The 25,736-nt window shown below is 38.6% G+C and overlaps 1 protein-coding gene across 3 annotated transcripts in view; it reads left to right on the top strand.

Moving 5' to 3' along the window:
• The first annotated feature begins 21,200 nt into the window (after positions 1-21,200).
• The window catches only part of brd7 (bromodomain containing 7), a 34,877-nt gene continuing 30,341 nt past the window's right edge, over positions 21,201-25,736 (top strand). For 2 of the 3 annotated variants that reach the window (XM_057854747.1, XM_057854756.1), the window contains exon 1: positions 21,201-21,592. In XM_057854747.1, the coding sequence (XP_057710730.1) occupies positions 21,502-21,592 (91 nt within the window). In that variant the 5' untranslated portion in view covers positions 21,201-21,501. The remainder of the gene's footprint in view (positions 21,593-25,736) is intronic. The other variant, XM_057854737.1, reaches the window with a different exon arrangement.

Genomic DNA, 25,736 nt, shown 5'->3' with positions numbered 1-25,736 from the left:
CTTACACAAAAGGTCCTGGAATTAATTAAATTTGTACGTAGAGGTACCACGGTACATACTTTTTTCGTTATCTCAATTACTTGATATACAGTATTTGTCGAGATTTGGCAAAGTACTGTGTGTCTTGTTGTAGATAGAAACACGTATAAGTCATATATGTGACAAGTAGACCTGATGAAAACCTAAATTATGTCGGAATGATCACAGCCCCAAAAATCAAGAGTGACCAGCTGACATAGCATAATGGTAAATTTTGTTAATCAATATGTGTTCCTGGATAATTTGTGGAAAAAAAACTGCTGCTCAGATGTTTCAAGACAAACGAAAGCAAAAAATTATTTGTAGGGCTGTCAAACGATTAAAATTTTTAATCGAGTTAATTACAGCTTAAAAATTAATTAATCGTAATTAATCGCAATTAATCGCAATTCAAACCATCTCTAAAATATGCCATATTTTTCTGTAAATTATTGTTGGAATGGAAAGGTAAGACGGATATATACATTCAACATACTGTACATAAGTACTGTGTTTGTTTATTATAACAATAAATCCACAAGACGGCATTAACATTAACATTCTTTCTGTGAAAGGGATCCACGGATAGAAAGACTTTTAATTTATAAAAGATAAATGTGAGTACAAGTTATAGTAATTTTGATAGGTTGTATATTGTGACTAAATATTGCCATCTAGTGTATTTTTTGAGCTAAACTTAATGTTTGAATAGCGTATTATTTTGCATAGCTATTTTGATTGGGAATGCCAGATCTCTTTACATTGAGCACTTTTCTTTTTGTGAACATTATTTTATTTTTGAGAGATAGGAATAGTATTTTGTTGCGCTTTCACTAAATGATACTGTAGCGATTTAAATGTTCTTAACTGCCCAAATGCATGACGGGAATTTGAGCAACCATAAGTCACAGTGGTTGCTGCAAAGGATATATCTTCTCAGCGTTTCGTACAATACATGGTGTTAAGTAAAACATCATCTCTAGTTATAATTCCCCATGTTGCTTGCCACAATAGTTAAACAATTGTGGAAGAGATGCTACTGCGTAACCCACTAAATAGCGCGGCTCCAATAAATGTCTGCGTTACCAATTCATCCTGCTAGGAAATTGGTAGTGCTATGGACCCCATTGGAACGGTGAATCATGTAGGCTCATTGTCGTCAGATGGCTCGGCTCGTCCGATTACCTCCTGTGGAAGACGGCAGCGAACATATAAACACCGTGAGGCGTTAGATGTTATGTTAATAAAAGTATTCACAAACAGCCAACAGCATGTGGGGAACGCAGCACTCGGGCCTGCGATAACTGCGCACTTTCTCTACTCTCTCGCTCGACCACCTTCTTCCTCACTGCTCAATCTGACAATGCCGGTCACATTGAAAATAACAGCGACCCCCTTGGCGGGTGCCGGTAACACCTGCATCCACTCCACTTGCTTGTCTCTGCCCTTAGCGCTCAATATATTTCAAACGGCGCCATTGTAGTCTGTTCGCGGCAATGCTTGAGTGGGTCATTCCGCACATGCGTTAATTGCGTTAAATATTTTGACGTGATTAATTTTTAAAAATTAATTACCGCCCGTTAACGCGTTAATTTTGACAGCCCTAGTTATTTGTATAAAAGTCATTGTTCTGCATAATCTCGAGTGAGTGAAAATCTCACAAGAATCTGAAAATTTACCAATGCTCAATTGCTGATTACTACAGATTGGAAAAAAGTAGAATAAAAACTTTTCCTAGTGAAAGAAGCGAGTTTCTTTCATTTAATCGCTTCAGTGTACTTATAACAATATTCTGTGGCCCTTCAAAGGTCAGTCAAAATGTTCTAAAATGGATAGTACTTAGTTGTTGTTTGTGAAAATGGCTGAGATTTAAAGGAGCTAAAACAGCAAACACTATTCTAAAACCTCAAAAATAGCCTTTCAAGATGGCACCCAGTCTTGGTCGTGTTTATCTTCTCTGGCCCAAACATCAGTCGACACTGTCTCTGGCTCACCCTGGACCATAATGAGGACACGCGCTGCTAAAAAATCGATGGCTGCAACATTTTTTCTTTAGTTGTTTAATCGAGAAAGTCAGAACTGCACGTGTCCGTTGCGACACAACTGAAAGCACATTGTCGGCGCGGCCCGGTTTGAGGATCACACACATTCCAAAGCTTTTGGCTCTGTAGCGTGCCTTTGAAAGCAGTCTCTCTGATAAATTTGCGGCATTCCACTCTGTGATGTTGCGCCTCGAAGTGATCTGGAATGAACTGGAGCGCCTCCTCCTTGCGCGTAAACAATCGTAGGAAACAATATTTGATCACACACACATCACAGAAGCTTTTGTGCCAGCCGAAGTGCTTCAAAAACACTCGATGGCTTTAATTGACGCCGGTCGCTTCATCTTCAAGCCCGGCTTCGACGACAGCAACGTCGTAATGACATGAATAAAACATGACGATCACATCCTCGCCGCGATCCGTTTGATGGAAGACGACCAGGACAGGCAAGCCATCTTCTGCTCCACGCCACCAATTAGCCGACCGATTGCTTTTTGTACTTGGACGGACGGGACCGCCACTCAGACGCACCCGAGGGATGACTCAGTTAAAGTGAGACCCGCTTCTAAGAAAGCATTGATGTTTGAAGCAAAGGAGGAAAATGTGTCTTTAAGAGAACCATATTTGAGGGTAAAATGGATGAAGCAGCAAAGTTGAGACTGTAGGGTAAAATACAAGAGCTATTGTTAGGTAAAGCTAATCGTTGGAATGTGTTGTTAAAGAGATTTTTATGTAAGCTATTGTATTTGTCATCACTCGCACGTCGTCCATGTTTTCGCTCCTCGTTCACACATAGTCGGCAACATGCTGAAGACATCTGCGAGCAAAGATGCTGCCAAGAGACGGAGACAGACGACATCAATCACTAGCAGCATTCCTGGCGTTGTTCAGAGGCGGCAGAGTGAGTGAAGAAGAAGGCCAACCTGAGTTCATCGTCAGGATAAGACCTTGGCCTCTACTAAAAAGACTTCCAACTCTGTTTTTCATTCACTTCTATTCAAAAGTTTACTAAGTTTAAATAAGTTTTTTTTCAAAGCCCGTCACACAAAAAGCACTTCACAAAATTCACAGCAAAAGAATAGAAAAAGAAAGAGGTGTCCCATGTAAAGACTAGGGCTGGGCGATATGGCCTTAAGTACGTATCACGATAAATTGAGCAGATTTACCTCAATAACGATAAATGACGATAAATTCGCCCAAGCAAACTGTTATATAATTTGAAAATTTGAATCAATGCATGGAATACAAATTAACAGTTTCTCGTTAAATTTATTTACCAGCTTTCAATTTAACAATTGCACATGCAGTCTAAACATTAAGTATTAAAAAAATCTTGTAAACAATAAGAATTCTTGTGTGAACATTTATAACAGCTTGTATGACTTGAAAAATATCATCACTTGAATTTCATTAAATTCATTCCGCATTATTATACACTAGATAGTGGCATACGTTTAGATATTTAGAATAGATACAAATACGACACATCCACCCGCCCCCCAGAAATTATACTTAATTAAAAAATAAAATGTTTCACAAACCTTTCCTTTCTTTTATTCGGCTCAATTATTTACATCTTATGATTTTGAAAATCCTTACAGTATGCAATAAATAATATTCCTGTTCCCAAACACTGTGCTTACTGTACTGTAATTTTTACAAAAAATAAACAATACATAGTTACTCCCTGCCATCTAGGACGAGCCACTTACAAGACTAGCACTGTCGTGTATTACAAATACTGTTTTGAACACATCTTCACAGACAAAAGCAATGACACAGGCTTAAAGAGGTCAACTTTAATTGTGTAAATCACACTTAATGACGACACGATCTCCTGGTTGAAATAGACGACATCCACTTAATTCTATTGAAGATATGTAATGCTGAGGCAATTTGTCAACTTTACTTTTAAAAAGAAACGTGCACTGTTTATCCAGTAGATGGGGCTCTTGCAGTGTGTCAAACAGTGATTCAATTTAGGGCAATTGTCTTAAAAGTGGTTCATTGTTTCAGAAAGCCTCGGTTTTTCCATCCCTATCTGGAACCCGTCAAGAGTTTACTTAATGTCGGGTGAAAGTTTGGCGAAGCTAACTTAAGCCCGACTTCATCCCGTTTACTTGTAGCGTTAGCCGCTAGCGTTAGCAGCTAGCGTTAGCCTACCGGGCTTCTGTTTGATTGGCTTCCTGAAAACCATGTGACTCCTAACGTAAGCACACTGTCTGCTTTCTTAAAGGGGAATGAACATAACCGAACAACACAGAGTCAAAGCGGGATGAAAAGACTATATTTTCTTCTTTTATTAAATTACCGAATTTACCGACATGGTCAAAATTACGTCGGTCATCGTGAAGAATTTCGGTAACGGTAAATTTTCGGTTTACCGCCCTGCTCTAGTAAAGACACATATTTTTTACAATTATTCGTAAGGAGGGGAATAGTATTCTCATTTTTAAAATTTATTATTTATTTTTAATTTAAAAAAACCTGTAAATATTCAATTTTTTATGTTTTTTTTTTTTTTTTTTTACTTTGTTGTTTTTTGTTTTTTTTACTCTACAATTTTTTTATTTAGAATTTTTACTCATTGACTGGACCAATAAAAATGGACTGGAACTCTATGGCCATCAATGGCAATGAAACATGATCACTCAATGCCAGGCATCCCAGTTGAAATGGATTTGTTGTCGATCACCGTCAATAGCCAGAAACATGGAGTTGATGCACATGATTTATTTTCACCAGCCACACAAAATGACTTGGCGGGCCGGATCTGGACCCTGGGCCTTGAGTTTGACACCTACGCCCTAATGTTGCAGTACTGCCAACATTAGCGTTAAACCTAACCAACAGAAATCATCGATAATACTAACGCAGTGGTTCCCAACCTGGGTTCGATCGAACCCCAGGGGTTGGGCGAGGAAGTCTTAGGGGTTCGGCAAAGGTAAATAAACGCAGAGCCCCCCCTTCGTATGCTGATTAAATCTAGGCAACGTGGCTTTGGACTGGTTTGCTCTCAATTTACAAGCTTAATCAATTTCTTTGAACCACTAGTCCTCGATCTGATAGAAGAAGGAACTGGTTTTCTCACTGAAAGGTTGACTAGCACTTTGTATAAGGGATTACAACAGACCAATGGGCAGCATGATCTCAAATTTTGACCTGTTAATAAAACATGCTGTCAAAATGAGAACAATTTTGTTTGATGTCATGTTTGATGACCCTAAAACACAGTGTCAGCAATAAAAATATATAAATATATAAATGTATCAGATATACACTGTATACATTGTTGTTTGTTTTATAGCTTTACAACTTTTATAGACAACATTTTAACGGCTACCTATTTATTATTTTAAAGAGGTAGGGTAAAGGGGGTAAAGGGTAAATTTTGACATTAGACTTAATCTTCCAATTAGTGGGGGTTTTATGGGTTTACATAAATGATAACACTTGTGCGTTATTCACTCAGGCCTATGCATCACCATTAATCCTTACAAAAGCTCCAGTGGACGAACTTGTAAATAGTTTCAGTTCCAGCGTGATAACTGTAATTAACACTATTGCCCCAATTAAGACAAAAACTTTGTCAAGAAAGAAGAGGTCACCCTGGAGAAATGCCACACTAGCTTTAAAACAAAAGCAAGATTGCAGACGAGCAGAACGCAGGTAGCGAAAAACTCCTGGTTTTTATGCGAAAGCGGGTCTATAACTGCTGCTTTACTTCCGCTTTACGATGCGACGTCACGGTCTAAAAATAGCATGCGTGTGGTACGCCATTGCATTTAATGACACTGCCCCCCTTAAATCTCTGCCTATGTTGGGAACCACGGAATTAGATCGAGGTTTAACAAGAGATCATCCATCCATTCACTATCTGCAGTGTTAAAATCAAACAGTGTTGACTGCTTTTCTGTCACAAAGTGTACATGGATAGAAAAACATTTCCGTAAGTGATTGCCATTATCCAGTGTCTATCAGGTCTTTCCTCCACTGATTGGTTAAACAAAGCAAACTATTGGTGGTATTGAAACATTATTTCTTCTGATTTAGAGGTCCTTTAAAATAGTCTGCACAGTGGGAGAAGACATATTACTCAGCTCACAAAGTAGGGAGCGTCTCTAACAAGGTAATAGCATCAGTTATGTTACATGTTAACCACAGGGGGCCACATGACACCCATTGAGGCGGAATCACAAAGCTTTCCTTGAGGTGTGGCGTACTGAAGACATCAGGAGAAACCTCTTGCATGCAGAGATCCGGTAGAAAATGGAACACAAGAGTCAGAATTAGCAGAGCCCAGCACGCATTATTATTTACATTCTCTACTTTACCGCAACGGTCCTTTCTCATCAATGTCGTTTGTCGCAAAAATTTGGTTGGAATTAGAAGCTAATTAAGCTTTATATGTTCCAAGCAATTGTCCAGTACAGTGGTGGTGGTGATCTCCACAAGACCATGAAAAAAAAGACCGAGAAGAGGTTCAAACAGATATCAGGAGCCCCCGTTGGAGCTTTACAGCGACACAAATGCTCCCGGTGGACTCTCCAAATACGTCCATTGAACACCAGATCCACTAAATATGGACTTGAGTTCAATATGTCTTCAAAAAGAGGCTAAAAGGACTCATTATGTGGCCTCGGCTCTTTCAAGACTATTAGAAAAAGAGACGTTAGTCACGGCTGCTTATCTCGCAACCTTACGAGCGGGTGGATTAAAAGATCAAAGGCTGCCTTCGCTTTTAATTTTATAGAAAATGTAAGCCCCTTTTTTTCTCGGATGCGCCTCCGACCACGACGGAGCCCTAAAGCCCCCTCATGCTCGCATCCAAAATTTTAATATTCATTTGATTCAAGCGTCCACGTGATCCAGAAATGTGATTCCGAAGACCTTTGAGTCAAGCTCCAAAGATTTCTATTATCATCATTTTAAAGCGCAGAACAATACCAACTACATCGAATAAAACTACACAGATCCCATTTGATTTTAATAAGTGTCACGTTATGAGCTTTTACATAAAATTGACTTCTTCAAGATCACGATATAGAGAAAAAAAAAAATGAATAAATAAAAATAGAAACATAAAATGTTTGGTCAGCCTGCATCAACTCCATAACAGGTGGACTACCGCATGGTGTCAAATTGAAGTATGTTATTACGACGTACGTTTAAAGTGTCTACCATCAATGTGTCCTAAAATTCAGATTAGTTCTTGTTTACTAATTCACAAGCTGTTGAACACAATTCATTCACGGCTCGGCTTGGGGTTCCAGCTAGTCAATTGTAAGCCCAAGGGGAAGACATTTATGAGGTCCACCGCAATCACATTAACTCTGCTACTAGTTTTGTGTATTTTTCTGGAGGCTGTCGGGTTCAAGACAAAAATATCATTATGCTACATGTTTATTTTTCCAGATCGGAAAGACAACCTCCAGCCCAAGAACTCCGTATAATCCGCCCAGTTCATCAAAAAAGAGCCTAAATTAAAACCGCCTTTTCAAGATGAGATGTTGAGATTAGGGCTGTCAAATTTATCGCGTTAACAGGCGGTATTTAATTTTTTTAATTAATCACGTTAAAATATTTAACGCATTTAACGCATGCACGGAACGACCCACTCACGCATTGCCGCAAACAGACTAAAATGGCGCTGTTTTATGTACAGTGCTGCTCAAAAGTTTGTGAACCCCCTCAACATTTTGGAATTTTCTATTATTTCAACCTGATTTCCTAATCAATCAATTCAGTAGTTTTTTTTTTGTTTTTTTAACAGTTGTGTTGTCGAGACTAAATTAAAAAGAGTTTTCATCGACTGATGTAGGTGCAAAATTGAACTGTTTGGTCACAACCAAAACCGCCATGTCTGGCGAAAAGTCAACACTGCATACCACCAAAAGAACCTTCTCCCAACAGTGAAGCATGGAGGTGGGAATGTCAAGATCTGGGCTTGCTTTTCATCCTCAGGACCTGGACAACTCCACATAGTCCAGGGAATCATGAATTCTGAGGAATATTGTCAAATCCTAGAACATAACCTGACGCCATCTGTTTTGAAGTTAAAGCTTGGCAGAAGGTGGATCATGCAACATGATAATGATCCAAAGCATTCCAGCAATACAACCAAGGAATGGCTGAAAAAGAAGAAGATTCGTGTTCTGGACTGGCCCAGTCAAAGTCCTGACCTAAATCCCATTGAAATGCTGTGGCGGGACCTGAAGCGAGCAGTTCATGCCAGACGCCCATCAAACCTCTCTCAACTGACTGCGTTCTGCAAGGAAGAATGGGCAAAAATCCCCCAAAGTAGATGTGACAGGCTGATTAGTCACTACAGAAACCGTTTGGTTGAGGTAATCTCTGCAAAAGGAGGCGCAATATCCTATTAACTGAAGGGGTTCACATACTTTTGCACACATGATATCTGAGTTTTTCTTAAATCAACCACTTTTGTTAAATAAAGAATGACAATATAACTATTTCTTTTGTTTCAGTCCATTATTTGGAATGTCAGTATTGTGGTTTTGGGTATAACTTAACATTTAATAAGGTTATTTTAGTTTTTTTTACAAAAAATCTGACCATCGCTGTGGGGTTCACAAACTTTCGAGCAGCACTGTATATTGAGAGCTAAGAGGCAGAGACAAGCGATGTGGGGAAGAATGACAGGAGATTATCTTTTTCTTAACACCCTGTATTAAACACAACACACAGAAGATATACCATTTGCAGCCACCACTGACAGTCATGGTTGCCCAACTTCCTATCATGCATTTGGGCAGAACAGTTAAGTCGCTACAGTATCATTTACTGAAAGCACAACAAAAATAATATTCCTATCTCTCCAAAAAAATATTGGTCACAAAAATAAAAGCACTTAATGCAAAGAGAACTGGCATTCCCAATCAAAATGGCTATGCAAAATAATACTCAGACTTTGGTCGAACTCTATTCGAACATTTCATTTAGCTCAACAAATACACTAGATGGCAATATTTAGTCACAATATACAAACTCACATTATGTTTTTTAAGAATTACAAGTCTTTCTATCTGTGGATCCCTTTCACAGAAAGAATGTTAATAATGTTAATGCCATCTTGTGGATTTATTGTTATAATAAACAAATACAGTACAGTATGTTGAATGTAGTATATATCTGTCTTGTCTTATCTTTCAATTCCAACAATAATTTACAAAAAAATGTAGAGATGGTTTGAATTGTGATTAATTATGATTAATTACTTTTTAAGCTGTGATTAACTCGATTAAAAATTGTAATCGTTTGACAGCCCTAGTTGAGATGTTTAAAGATGACTCAATCCATATTTTGATATTATTATAAACAGAAAAAAAATAAATCAACAGTGAGAGACACATTGTCGTGGAATCATATACTCGCCAATAAGAATCAAGGGAGATATAGAGCTTCTAAGAAAAAGTTAAAACCATTATTTTAATATCAATTTACATGATACAGTGGGGAGAACAAGTATTTGATACACTGACAATGGGAAAACCTATTGGCAGTGTATCAAATACTTGTTCTCCCCACTGTATATAACAACTAAAGGTAAATTTATTCATTATTAAACGTCAAAAATACATGTTTGTCAATAGAAATCGCTATTGAAGTGCAAAATTGACAATATTTTGTGGGAAAAATATTTCTATTGAAGCAAATCCACCTGTCACAAGGATTCGAAACAAACCAGAATATGCAAAAAAATATAATGTACAGTGCATCTTATCTGTTTTAATGTCTTTTTTTTTTTTTTAATTATTTTATTAAATTTGACTGCGTACCAACAAATCAGAAGTTACATGCCGTTCACAGCTCATGCAATCTTACTTTAAAAAAGTAGTTTCAGTTACAAATTACTTCTCCCAAAAAGTAATTTGAAATGAAGCATAACTCGGCCTTAAGAGTAATTAGTTACTCAGCAAAGTAACTGACTGACTTTGTATGTACTACATGTTATTATTATTATATTATACATTTTATAACATCTTTCACATGAAAGATGTTTATATTAACTGATTGAATAGAACTGACTTTTCATTTTAAAAAAAACAAAAAAACTAAGTCACACTTGACTTTTTTTCTTTTTTAATTTCGCCTATATAACAGTGTAACGGTATATAAACTAATTTTCAAATGCTGTGAGAAAAAAAAAACTTTTTGTTTTTCCTGTTGTACTGAACACGCACCGAACCGTGACCCTCGTGCCGAGGAACCATGACTTGTGTGTATCGTAACACCCCTAGCAAACTGTATATAAATATATTTTTCAATATGCAGGTGAGGATCTGAACCTCTTGCCTCTCCTGTCTTTGCTGTAGTTGTTTTGATTAATGTTCATGGATACGTCATTCAAGAAAAGTGACCATTTTTTTGTAATTAAAAAAATAAATAAAAATAAAATTGTAGCGTCTACAACAGGGGTGTCCACACTTTTTGCGAAGGGGGCCAGATTTGGTGTGGTAAAAATGTGGGGGGCCGACCTTGGCTGACGTCCTTGACGTAGAACAATATATTTAAGCAAATTTTAGCAAGCCATTCTGTGTGTCACATTTGCTTTTTTTTTTTTTTTAATTTTTTTTTTAATTAATAAATTCAACAATTTCGCAACTAGCCTTTGCAGCGTTATCTTTCGATTCTTGGGCTCTTGCGAAATACTGCTGCTGTGAAATTAAACTAGCCTCAAGTTACTTCAATTTCTCGCTATGTATCATGATGGTAATCTTGTCGTACATGTCAGCGTGTCTTGTTTGGTATTATCACCTCACATTGAGCTCTTTAAAAACAGCGACTGTCTCTTTGCAAATGAGGCAGACACAGTTGTTGCGTATTTTAGTAAAGAAATAGTCCAATTTCCACCTATCTATGAAGCGTCAGCCATCGCAGTCAACTTTTTTTTGTTAATTGTCGCCATTTTAGAAAATTAGGAGTAAAGTGTCACATGGGGTAATGTTGCTGAGAGTGCTGCTGCCTTTTAGTGGGTAAATGAGGAGCAGCATTTAGTGTGTAAGCTACTTCATATGCTGGTAACAGTACTGCTGACCAATTTATTAAGTCTGGGTGCGGGCCAGACGTTATTGATTTTAGACAGAGGCTGGGGGCCTGATGAAATTTGACCACGGGCCGCATTTGGCTCCGGGGCCGGACTTTGGACATGTCTGGTCTACAAGAACAACACTAACTTGGTAATGATAATGCACACTCAGCAGGAAAGTAGTATATTATTTTCAATTAATTGTACCCACCTGGACACCACAAACTGTATGTATAAAAAAATAAATAAATAAAAAAAAAGTTGCTTGGAAGTTTAAGATGACATTTGGCACATTAAATGCTAATGCTAACGAGACCGCGAATGCTATGCTAACGCGCCGAGCCACCTATCATCGCGTTTGCGTCACCACCCCTTTCCCTCCTCCCCCCTCCCGCTCTGCACTCTCCAGGGCAGGGAGGCAGGCAGGCAGATGTGTGACAAAATCAGACAACTTGCGCTTCATTCAACCAAATTGTAGTAACGCGCCCCTTCACATCTTCAGTAACTGTAACGGCGTTGCAAAGATGTGGAAAGTAATTAATTAGATTATTCACTATTGAAAAAAATTATACTGTTAGAAACGTCATTATTCTCTGAAGCCATTATTAACAACATTGGTTGTGAGACACTTAAATGTCAGTTCAACTATGTGGAGTCCAATTTTGTCAAAAGAAGCCCAAATTTGATACAAGCGCCCTGAGTCTTAGGGGCAGTTTACATGGCGACACGAAGACGCAATGACTGTGTTGCAGAGTGGCCTCGCGTTCGTATGGTGTCGACGAAGACGCAAGGTAAAGACGCAATCCTCGGAATCCTGCCTCCAAAGTGGAAGAATCGATTGTGGGGGCTTGCTCCGCATGCATATCAAAAGCTCCCACGGCGCGGGACTGCGCCGATAACTTCAGCACTTGTACACGTGACATTGGGCGTGCAAATATAACGTCAAATATGGCGGAACTTCAGCTTTAATTTACTGTGTTTTTTTTTTTTTTTTAATTTAAGTATGTTGAATGTTTCCATTTTTGTGCCTTTCTGAACAAAAGAAAATGCCATTGCTTGGTGTGGGCGGGCATGTTGTCTTCCGGGCTGAGGAGGTCAAAGTGCATCATTCGCTGTCGCCCTGTAAATTTGCACTGCCCCCTAGGGTTAAGCATGAATACTACATCGTTTTTATGCGGAATTTCAACATTGTTCAATTTGAGACGGAACCATATAAATGCAAACACAAAATTTTTCGTCTTCTTGGAAAGTCACCATGTAAACGGCCCTTTAGAAAATAGTCCATTTTGGTGGGAACCGGTTCAATCTGACAACACTGATCCAGTGTCATGTTGGTTGGTAAATGATTTATTTCTTCTGTTGGGTAAGGGGGGGAAAAAATCACATGCTAAATCACAATTTTTGAAAAAAACAAAACGTTACGAAGACACATGATGTTAGTCTTAGCCCATTTACAGTAAGTGCACCAAAAGCCAGAATATTAGTCAGTTTAGCATTGTAAATAAAACATATGTGTATATGTGAATGTAAGCACATAGCAGCGCTCCACTTGTCTACAGCTCGCCCGCTTCACTACTCAAATGTTCGTTTTGATGTCGGTATTTTAACGAGCTTCGTCTGGAAAGTGCTGACGGTCGAGAAGACGCCGCCGCCTCCCCACTGTGGAGACGCTGTTTAGATTGTTGTCGCGCACCAACAAGTGAAGTGCTCCTCCAGCAAGTCTTTTTGCCTGCTTTCAGCTGTTATTTTTTATAACGCTTTTGTAAATACTGTAGTGTTTTTCTATTTAAGTGCTGGTTTCAATGGTGAGTGCCGATTCAATTGTGACGTGTATGAAAGACGGAAATTGGTTGAGATGCACCTGGGTTTGAAACTCAGATCCCATAAATGGCCATCCATCTGTTTTTTTTTCTTTTTTTCTAGACAGTCCTTCATTCAAAAGCTTCGTCCAGCATCCGTCCAGCAGGAAACTTATTTGTCCTCAATTTTTGCATTGCACCTGAACATAGCACACTCCAGTGTTTTCGTTAGTGCTCACTGCATTTAAGCAACACTATGTAACTTTTCAACCTTTATAAAATATGTTCATAACATTTGTGATAATATTTCGACTGACAACTAGTTGAATGACACCTAAGGAGGGTGGCAGGAACCCTGCCACACAAAAAAAACCTACAAATGTGCTGACTGCTTCACGGCATATGTCACGTCCCCTTTTCATTATAAAGACAGAAGTCAATGAGAAAGCATTTGCGTGAATTCTGCAAAGATGGCAGAGCAACAAAAGAGACAAAAAGTTTTGTCTGAGGAGGAAAACACTCGCTGGCATGACGTCAACCACCTCCACCCACTCCGTCAACCGAACTGGTCAGCGCTTACGAGTTCGGGTGGGGTGGGAGGGTAGCCACACTATAGGCCAGTTTACATGGCGACTTTACGACACGAAGACGCAATGACTGAGTAGCAGAATTGCCTCGCGTGCATATGGTGTCGGCAAAGACAGACGGCAAAGACGAAAATTTCTGAATCCTGCCTCCAAAGTGGAAGAATTCGATTGCGGGGGCTTGAGGGGGGCTCGCTCTGCATGCATATCAAAAGCTCCTGCGGACCCGCGCCGATAACGTCAGCACTCGTGCACATCACATTGGGCGTGCGCAGCGGTGCTATCAAACATTAAAAACAGCAAATGGCGGAACGTCAGCTTTAATTTACTGTTTTAATAATATTTTTAAATATTATTATATATTATTATAATATTTAAATATGTTGAATCTTTCCATTTTTGTGCCTTTTGGAGCAAGAGGAAAATGACATTGATTGGAGTAGGCACTAGGCGGGCATGTTTTTTTTCGGGCTGAGTGAGGAGCTTGGTGGGGTCAAAGTGCATCATTCGCTGTCGCCTTGTAAATCTGCACTGCCCCCTAGGGCCTGGTATGAATACATCGTTTTCATGCAGAATTGCGACATTGTTCGAATGGAGACGGAACCATATAAATGCAAATTTGAAATTTTTCGTATTCTCGGAGAGTCACAATGTAAACTGCTCCTAAGCCACACGGTTGCTAACCATTATATACTATTGTTTAGCCACAAGTGGATTTATTACCTTATTACTATTCATTCGTCACACGGTAGCTGGAAACAGAAATGTTGCTTAATCCTTTCGTAGGCGACCGGGAGATTGATTTTTGAATGATTGATGATTTTACGACACTTTGCAGGTGTGCGCGGGTCTCATGGGAAACGCAGTCTTCCTTATGGCAAAACACTACGTTGCTAAAATCGACCAAAACTGAAAAACTACCAAGCGTTTCTTTAAGAGCAGCTACAGCAATGTCAAACACTTAGGAAATCACTATTTTTACCTCAATATCTGACATACTGTCAACTTGTTGGCACCACTGCTAGAATCGGTATAGATACCGATATTACTATCTCTACAGAAAGGGCAGAAAAATTGTATCATCAGTATCGGCGAGTGATGCTAGGACCGATTTTATCACGAGTAGACGTCTAATCCATTTGAGTTGGGAAAGATGGCAGCGAATGAATTTTCATTGGATTGGACGTTTAGCGCCATCAAATGCAAGCAATGAGCTTAGCAGTTTCTGACCAAGCCATTAAAATGAATTTTTTTAAAACATTTTTTTTTAGAACGTGGTATTGGTATAGTATCGGTTAGGAGTGGGAACCAACAAAGCTCACGATAACGATGATCTGACGATATGGCGATATATCAATTATCGATACATTGGTCCGGAAATCATTCTAGGATATTCTACAAACAACTAATAAACAGAAAATGAAGCTTCTGCTGTGAATTGGAATGAGTTAATCACCAGTAGACGTCCAATCCATTTGAACTGGGATTGAACAGATTGAAGGTCTATGGATGTCAGTGGCAGCCAATGCCAGGCATTGAGGTAATTTTGGACCATTTAAGGTCATTTACCTGTTGATTTTCAGTTACTTGACCTGGGAATCACCCAAATGAATAGGCAGTGACTCAAACTCAACAGGAAATGACCTGTAAATGCTCTCAAATGAACAGCAAGTGACCTATAAATGCCCTGAAATCGGACAGAATGACTGTGAATGCTCTGGTTTCAAATGAACGAACGTTTCCAGTCTAAATGGATTGTGCGTCGAGCACCGTCAATGCAGCCTTAGAGTTAACTGAGACACTATTATGGTGGAAGATTTTGGTAGCAACTTGTTGGTTCATTTTTATAAATTTTTTTTTAGACATTGACACCTTTTAAAACGATATCTCGATTCTTGGCAGGAGCATATCGATAACTTTTTGGGATACAAAGTATCACGATATATCACCATTTCGATATTTTGTCACACCCCTAGTATCGGTATCGACCGATACCACACAGTGGGGTATTGGATTCAGTATTGGGTGCCAAAAAATTGTATTATGCGTGGTGTTGTTTTCGACTTTTTTTCTTTTTTTTTTTCTTTTTTTACTAATGGTGTCTTGTTTATATAAATGTTCTATTATATTATGAGCTTTGTATTTTTATGCTAATTCAAAACATGAAATCCATGCTCTGACATCAACCGTTTCAGCCATTAATAAGTACACTATTACATTCTCTTGTAGTCATATGAAGCCGTTTTCACACTGTCTTTAAAAATTTAATTTTACGGCGTTTCCCCCTTGCTCTTGATGTCTATGAACGATAAGGACAAAGAAATGGTGGAATAATTGGGTTTTTTTTCTGACTTTGGTATCATAGCAATAACAGAATCAAAAGTGAGAACGTTCCACATGAGTGACTGTATGACGAGTGTTGACAGCTTGGTGATTCCTGATGGTAAGGGGACAGAATGGGGCTCACTACTTTATAGTTGGACCGGTTCAGTGGAGCGAGAGTGACTCTGTCAAAGATTGCACGGCCCCCACTCGAAGCTGAGGGATTTGTTAGCTTCCTTTAATAAGCAGGCCAGTCTTCATTTCAACACCTTTGCCCCTTTTTTCCTCCTTGACAAGCCACTAGACTGTTCAGGCCTGTCAACATTGCTCACGGTGGCATTTTCTGTTAATAGAAGTGATTTATGGAAACCTTTTACTCGTCTTCAAACCACAAAAATGATCTATGGCTAGATAATTTGGATTTAGAATAATAAAGTATGAGAATAACATTTATGCTGTTGTTTAAATTGTATTTGCAAATCAATGTCTGGCAATTGCACGAAAAATGAATTTAACAAGAAAAAAAAAAGGTTTGGAAAGTTTCCTGACACGTGCCACTTAATAAGCTTTAACAGTCATCAAGCTGATCTTTTTTTCATAAATAATGCTGTCATCGGAAATGTTTTTAGTGACAAACGTCACAATGTCACAATTTTGCCATATTTCAAGAATCATTTTATCAATAGAAATCCTAATTATATAAAATTTGCGAGGAAAAAAACATTTCTAAAAAAAAAAATACAAAATAAGAGTCATCTTCGATTAATTAGACGTCCAATCATGTGGCTGTTTTCATCTTCCTGCTGTGAATTTAAATTAGTTTGTCATGTCACTAATATATGTCCAATCAATTTGAACTGGGAGGATGGACAGCCAATGGGTTAAAATAAAAAAAAAAAAATCTAAATTTTACAAGTATAAAGTAACTTTACCATAATCCAATTTGTATTAAACCTAAATGAATACATTTAAGAGTGCAAAGTAGAAACTTACATGAATGTTGAGAAATTGCGACAAAAAGTCATAATACAGTGATCCCTCGGATTTTTTTTTTCAATTAAAAACAATGAATAAATAAATACAGATGAGCCGTCCCAAGCCAATCATGTAGTCTCACTCTCCCTCCTGCTGCTATTTGTTGGTCAGGCAATGAACTGGAGTTGCTTATTAAAGTTAACAATGATTGACAGATGTTAAAGTTCAGGATTTTTTACATTAGGCTTAATTTTCGAGTTAGCAGGTGTTTAGTTAGTTGGTGGAGTTGATTTCAACAAATTCTGTTTCGTTTGCAAGTTATTTGTTAGTTTCAGGACTCCGGAGGGGCTAAGCTAGATCAGAGGTTGCGCTAGACTTTTTCGTTGTCTGTCATTTTGACTGACAGGGTCATAAAAATCCGGTCATAATCTATTTTTACCCGTCACTTAAATTTTTAAAATGATGATAATGACATTGTGGTGACCCTTTGTTTGGCATAATTCACCTTCCGTACTTGTGTGTCCATTTGGCCGAGTGCGTTACCGGCTACGACAGTCACGTGACAGAGACACTTAAGAGCCGCGCGCGGTCCCTTCACTATCCACTCGCTCTCGCTATATGATTGGCCGAAGAGTCGAAATGCTCTCCCCTGAAATTCCTGTTTAAAAATGTTCCCGTTGTTACTTCTTGCGTTCGCTTATAAGTGCCCATTTAAAAAGGAAAAGCGATGGATGATACTACACACAGAGCGTATTATTAACAAATGTTAAAGTTGTATAATCATATAGCGAGAATAAGGAACATCACTGACAAGCGCAGGCCCCCGCGAGTGGATAGTGAGGGGAATAGGATAGTGCGCCTACAGCTAACAAGACTCTTAACATTGCATACCGCTTCAACATATTCAATAGTATTTAGTTTTCATTCATTTTAAATTAATATTCTGTCCGAACAAGCTTAACAGAGAATCCACACCGTGCCATCACACATCAAGCAGATGAATATGTAACTTTTTCTCCGCAGTGACAAAAACAGCTGACTGTAGCCCCAGTAAGTAGGTAGCCTACAATATGTAGCATATGGAACAATGAAATTAACAGTTCACCTGCTGTGGCCTGAACGAAGTCTCACACTTTCCTCCTGGTGCGCATGGACTTGAAATGCGTGCCCGCTTGTGCAGTCCCTGTTTTTTCACCTCTTTTATCAACACCATCGTCGTTTGGGGGCTTTTTGAAGAAACTTCGGACACTCAGTTGCCTTGACATTTTTCCGAGTAAGGCCAACGACGTCATGCATCAAGAGAGACAATAGCTAATTAATATGCTCACTCGCCACCCTGTGGTCTGGGGTGTGAATTGCAACCGGTCAAAATGACGAATGGACTTCAGTTTTTTCCGTCACCGTTTTAAAAAATCGGTCAACGACGGAAAATATTCGGTTAACGTGACCCCTGAGATATATATATATATACATATATATATATATATATATATATATATATATATATATATATATATATATATATATATATATTGCGGCCTATCAAAAATTTTAATTGAGTTAATCAAAGCTTAGAAATTAATTACCGTAATTTCCGAATATAAGCCGCACCTGTATATTACGCTCACCCCAAATTAACTTGTAAAATCTAGGGAAAATGATTGTACCTGTGTATAACTCGCACCCTAAATTTTGCACCAATAAATAGAAGAATACAAGAAAACTGAGCACGTGTACAGATACAGAATGTCATTTTACTGACTGGTGAAACACAGCACCAGCATAGCACATTGGTAGTTCAAAACATTACCGTAAACTGACAATATGTACGGTAATAATATGATCTGACAACTTCTTCAACTTACCCAGAATCCAGGAGAAAACAAAACAGATGTGACTTTTCTTTTAAAGCCTGCTGTATAACTTGCTCTCTTCATCATGATGAATAAATGTTTCTTCCATAGATTGATACGGTAAAATTAAAGTGAGGATTTACGTCGGAAATCGGAAAGAGCGCATTGCTGTACACTAGACTGTAACAATAGGAACTATTGTTATTTGCGTTTGAGCTTACCGAGGGACAGATATAGTTGACGGACACAGGAAGTCTGTGTTGTGTTACGTTTGTTATGGTCCGAGTTGCGGAGCTGCAATAAACGTTGACTTAAATGAGTTCAAGAGACTAAATTCTGTGCTTTATGAAGAGTAAAAAAAGCAGAATTTAACACAGACATAATCATTCGACCACTCAAGAGTGAAGTATGACCGAAACAAAATGGTGACGTCACGTACCGTAATAGTCGGCAACGGATCTGTCTCCATCCCTGTACCCGTGTATAATCCGCACCATGATTTTACAAGTTGATTTTTGGGAGAAAAAGTGCGCGTTATATTCAGGAAGTTACGGTAATCATAATTAATCGCAATTCAAACCATCTCTAAAATATGCCATATTTTTCTGTAAATTATTGTTGGAATGGAAAGATAGGACAAAACGGATATATACATTTAACATACTGTACATAAGTACTGTATTAGTTTATTATAACAATAAATCCACAAGATGGCATTAATATTATTAACATTCTTTCTGTGAAAGGGATCCACGGATAGAAAGACTTGTAATTCTTAAAAGATAAATGTGACTACAAGTTATAGTAATTTTATATTAAAACCCCTCTGTATGTTTTCATTTTAATAAAATTTGTAAAATTTTCAATCAAAAAATAAACTAATAGCTCGCCATTGTGGAAGGTAGTGATTGAAATACACCACAAGGTGTCAAGGGTGAGTTTTAAATTTATCAGAGCTCTAGCCAGGTTTTTCTAGTGCGTTTTGCCCCTCGACTGACGCCGTAGTTTCCGGGTTCATTGTACCTTACGTTCATTTGAATTTTGACTTCACAACGTGCAAGACCGCTGATAGTTTGTATATTGTGGCTAAATACTGCCATCTAGTGTATTTGTTGAGCTAAACTAAATGTTTGAATAGAGTTTGACCAAAGTCTGAGTATTATTTTGCATAGCTATTTTGATTGGGAAGGCCAGTTCTCTTTGCATTGAGCACTTTTCTTTTGTGAACATTAGTTTTTTTGAGACATAGGAAAATCATTTTTGTTGTGCTTTCAGTAAAGATACTGTAGCAACTTTTCTGTTCCGCCCAAATGCATGATGGGAAGTTGGGCAACCATGACTGTCAGTGGTGGCTGCAAATGGTATATCTTCTCTGCGTTGTGTTCAATGCAGGGTGTTAAGAAAATGATTATCTCCTGTCATTCTACCCCACGTCGCTTTCCACAGTAATTATAATTGTTGTGGAAGAGATCCCAAAGCTTATGCCAATAAGTAGCGCGGCCCCAATGAATGCCTGATTCCACTCCTCTCGCTTGTCTCTGCCTCTTAGCTCTCAATATACATAAAACGGCGCCATTGTATTCTGTTTGCCGCAATGCATGAGTGGGTCGTCCCGCGCATGTGTTAAATGCGTTGAATATTTTAACGTGATTAATTTAAAAAATTAATTACCGCTCATTAACCCGATAAATTTGATAGCCCTAATATATACATAAATATATATATACATACATACATACATACATAAAAGTACTTTTTAATTATACTTTTGGGGAAAAAAAGTGCAAAAACATGCCTTATATGTATCCCTTCCAAATGCTGAATCTGAATAAATACATTGAACTAGGGCTGGGCGATATGGCCTTAAGTACGTATCACGATAAATTGAGCAGATTTACCTCGACAACGATAAATGACGATAAATTCGCCCAAGCAAACTGTTATATAATTTGAAAATTTGAATCAATGCATGGAATACAAATTAACAGTTTCTCGTTAAATTTATTTACCAGCTTTCAATTTAACAATTGCACATGCAGTCTAAACATTAAGTATTAAAAAAATCTTGTAAACAATAAGAATTCTTGTGTGAACATTTATAACAGCTTGTATGACTTGAAAAATATCATCACTTGAACTTCATTAAATTCATTCCGCATTATTATACACTAGATAGTGGCATACGTTTAGATATTTAGAATAGATACAAATACGACACATCCACCCACCCCCCAGAAATTATACTTAATTAAAAAATAAAATGTTTCACAAACCTTTCCTTTCTTTTATTCGGCTCACTTATTTACATCTTATGATTTTGGAAATCCTTACAGTATGCAATAAATAATATTCCTGTTCCCAAACACTGTGCTTACTGTACTGTAATTTTTACAAAAAATAAACAATACATAGTTACTCCCTGCCATCTAGGACGAGCCACTTACAAGACTAGCACTGTCGTGTATTACAAATACTGCTTTGAACACATCTTCACAGACAAAAGCAATGACACAGGCTTAAAGAGGTCAACTTTAAAGTGCTTGTGACACGAAAAAGCATGTTTATTTCATAATACACGCGGTATTTTATGCTCCTGAATGATATGGACCGCTTGGATGTGTGTGGAAGCGATCGCTATATTTATTTAGTTTTTTGAATCCCGCGCCAGGAAAATGAGTGACTTCCGGCTTCAGTCTCGCATTGAGGAGGAGGGTGCTGTGACGTGTACGGTAGAAGACGTCCTCTTCGCGCTACAGTGTACTGTTGTGTATGAGGACGAAGGATTCAGCTGGTTTTGCGGATTAATACTTTTATTTTTTGCATCACGCCAGCCAAACGGCTGCAGAAAAATCATTCTGTATGCGGGAGAGGCGTATGCGCCTTTTTGGAGTTTCAAAAGGTTCCCATTCACCGTGGATATTTACTGTGGGACCATTGGACTTACAAGGAAGTGAGTAAACATCTTGTTTTGTATTATGTCAAATACGAATACAGTGATTACAAAGTAAACACTATAAAATTCCTTTAAATAAAGGACTACTTACGTTTGATCATTGATAGGCATGTAAAAAGCTATCCTCACGCTCATTAGCAGTTAGCTGTTAGCACGTTAGCTACACAACAATTCCAGCCACCCTCCTCCAGGGAACGAACTGTAAATTGCTCTCCGCCGGGCGGTTTGCCGATCCGCAAAGAAACTCGACAACCGGGTCGTCATGTCAAATAATCCAGGCTAGTTATGTGTGATTTTCCACTTCGAAGACTTTGAAACATCCCTCGGTTCGGGTTAGCATGTCGGCTAGCTGTCACTCCTTCTGGTCTGTTTACATTCTCCGAAGCCGGGGAAGGGAAATGACATATGTCCGATTTAGGTGTCATAAAATATCGTTCGGCAGGTGTGACAGTAAAGGTAAAGTCGACTGTTTTGACCATTATGGAGTAATTTTGCCATGTCGTCTTGAATAAATGGATTTTTATTATTTTATATTCCATTTAGCACAAGTTATTTGTCATGACCATGCCATTTATTTAGCAATTGGGGAAAGTACTTGGGTAAAAAGAATATCCTGTAAAAATATTGAAGTAAAGAGACAGAAACAATGACATTTTGCCGCTCTCTTCGTCGCGTTTTCCTCATTGTGAATAGTTCCCCCTCGACGGGCTGACTGGTCCTTCTCAAGCCATTTATATAGCTATTGGGGAAAATACTTGGATAAAAAGAATATCCTGTAAAAATATTGGGAGTAGAGAGACTGAAACAATGACATTTTGCAGCTCTTTTCGTCTCGTTTTCCTCGTTCTGAACAATTCCCCCTCAATGGGCTGAATAGTAAAACCGATGAGCCTAGTCTACCGCTGACGTCATCCACCTGTTGGGGACGCTAAAGCCCTATAATTGTAGGCGTGGCTAACCGGCAGATTAAAAGACTAATTTCTCGTCATCTGCGCTTTGCTAAATTGTTGTATATGGTCGAATCGTCTCAAAATATGATTCTAATTCACATAATAATGCCATTTAAGACTTTTTTTCTGGTGTCGTATGCTCTTTAATTGTGTAAATCACACTTAATGACGACACGATCTCCTGGTTGAAATAGACGACATCCACTTAATTCTATTGAAGATATGTAATGCTGAGGCAATTTGTCAACTTTACTTTTAAAAAGAAACGTGCACTGTTTATCCAGTAGATGGGGCTCTTGCAGTGTGTCAAACAGTGATTCAATTTAGGGCAATTGTCTTAAAAGTGGTTCATTGTTTCAGAAAGCCTCGGTTTTTCCATCCCTATCTGGAACCCGTCAAGAGTTTACTTAATGTCGGGTGAAAGTTTGGCGAAGCTAACTTAAGCCCGACTTCATCCCGTTTACTTGTAGCGTTAGCCGCTAGCGTTAGCAGCTAGCGTTAGCCTACCGGGCTTCTGTTTGATTGGCTTCCTGAAAACCATGTGACTCCTAACGTAAGCACACTGTCTGCTTTCTTAAAGGGGAATGAACATAACCGAACAACACAGAGTCAAAGCGGGATGAAAAGACTATATTTTCTTCTTTTATTAAATTACCGAATTTACCGACATGGTCAAAATTACGTCGGTCATCGTGAAGAATTTCGGTAACGGTAAATTTTCGGTTTACCGCCCTGCTCTACATTGAACACACAATTATTTTTTTTCACTTATCGTGGCTGGTTCTGATCACCATTATCCGCGAAAAAAGAGGGATCACTATTACAAAAAACGGTAGTCACAACAAAAATATAGTTATTTTACAAGAAAAGTTGCCATTCTTATTGGAAGCCTAATTATTTCATGTGCATGCATTTCATTCAATCACTGTCATGAATATTTCACTTTTATCATGTTGTATATGTTTCTCCTATATATACACGACACCACATGCTACTTTTTTTAATGTATTATTCCGTTTCTGGAGACTCAATTATCACAGACGGTTCCTTAAAAACAGGCGGGCATCATCACGTCACACGTGACAAAGGGATGCTCGTGTGTGTGGGGGTTAGAGAGAGAAGAAGAAAGGTGTACGCGTGTGAAACCGGTGATTTCTGTCAATCACAGCCTCGATTCTCCTCCCGAACATCTGAAGACAGATGGGGATTTTGGGGAGGGGGCTGTTCAAAGCAAGCGAGCGCGGCAACGACGGTGCATCAGATCCTTTGAAAAGTTGATACGAGAGCAGAAGAAAGCCTTGATAAAGAAAAAGTAAGAGGTCCAAACGTGATGCCTGTTATAAGACCCACAAGGAAAAAAGCAGCAATTTTACTTGAATATGCCAAAAGAAAACATGATTAATGTAGTAATTAAATAACATTGGAATACTAGAAAATGCCATTTCTGAAGAAAGTGCTTTGCTCTACCGTGGGTCACCTCCTAGTAATTTTGTGGTATTTTCAGATCACTTCCTTCATAACTCATGGACTGACATTGACGGCGCTAGACGTCTAATTCATTTTTACTGGGAGAGGTAAATGGATGTAACATGAGCATTCACAGCCAGTCCTCCCAGTTGAAATTAATTCGACACCCATTGTTGTCAATGGCAGGCAATGAGTTGAGTTTGGGATGACTTTCTTGTTCATTTTGGATCACTTCTTGCACATTTTGGGCCATTCCACGGTAACTTCCTGTACGTTTTGAATCATTCCCGATTGATTTTAGGTTTTAATTGGGACATGTGCTTTCCCCATTGGAAATGAATGGGATCATTGGATATGAATAGGGATGTTTTTGTCAAATTGTGGTGCAACTGTTTCAGCAAAAACCAAAGGCTCTGGAACCCACTCAAAGCAGGGGGTGCTGAGGATCTTATTTTGTTTTTCACATCCAAAAACAGCCATTTCGGTCCAAAGTTGTCATGTTCTTGCTTTTTCTCCATACAAGACGTTTACATACTAGGAGTGTGCCATGTTAGGCACCCCACGATTCGATTCGATTACGATTCAGGGTTCTACGATTCGATTATTGAACGATGATCACGGTGTTGACGATGATTACGGTTATTATGATTATCGATGCATCGTACATTGCTAATCTATAAAGTAGCCAAACAAATTTAGGTCCATTTATCCATTTTTATCTTTTTGCAACAACCGAAAACGTTAGTGCCGAAAACAGAAGAGAGCCAGCGTCCTGTGAATATTTTGAAAGTTTTGAAGTTGGGAGAGTGAGAATCAGTTAAAGCCTTTGGCCTTAGCAGCCTGCTGTAAAAATGGATAGAGAATTTGAAAAATGTAACATTACTTCTTCACAACGTTATTCTCATGACATTTGAACTTTTCGCTTGTCATTTTACAACTTTTTTCTTGCAACTTTTTTTTCCACAACTAAACAAAAATGTCTCCTGCGAGCCCGCCAGCATCAACATCCACCCCGCTGGTCAGGATAAAGGAAGCCATGTGACGGTACAATTCCAACACTGGTACATAAACGCGACGGGATGACGATAATTGTCTGGTTTTGGTCAGAGCGAGGCCAGGCCGGCGGGTAAAGCTCAATTACGAGCGGCCATTATTGTCATGTGCCTGTGGCGCGCAGGGATGACATTATAAAAGGTGCGACTGGACAAAAGTGAGGAGCGGTGGCCAAAGCCCCCCGTCACACTGCTTTTTGTCATCAGCACTGACAGATGGCGTAAGCCCCGTGTGAGGCCTCTGCAATGAGTGTCTTCAAAGACTCTGTAATGCGATGCTGCATCACAGCCACAAAAACACACGCAGAAATATAAAGTGAAATAAAACATCAGGTAGGCTTGCTTGTTTGGCTACTCGTCCTTTGAAGGAATCTAGTGATAAATGTTCTTTTTGTCTGAGGCTAAAAAGGACAAGTTCAAAGCTCAGCCCTCGCATTGATTTAGTTTATGATACATCTTCCTGTTTTCAACCTGTCTTGATGTCGAAGTTGTGAATCGGTTGTAATAGGAGAAAGTTTAAGTCACAATTGAGTCACTGTAGTGAACATATTCAAAAGCATTTGCTTCTGAACGCATGGGTTTTAATGGAAACAAATTGTGCACCAGTCAAACTGGGCAGTTAAGCTGTTTTTTCTACACTAGTATTGAGTTTAACTCACCGACTGCCTTTGA

Source organism: Corythoichthys intestinalis, chromosome 1 (genome assembly GCF_030265065.1).
Source record: "Corythoichthys intestinalis isolate RoL2023-P3 chromosome 1, ASM3026506v1, whole genome shotgun sequence".
Taxonomy (NCBI): domain Eukaryota; kingdom Metazoa; phylum Chordata; class Actinopteri; order Syngnathiformes; family Syngnathidae; genus Corythoichthys; species Corythoichthys intestinalis.
The sequence above is the reverse complement of the archived record's forward strand: the minus strand, read 5'-3'. Positions and strand labels throughout refer to the sequence as shown.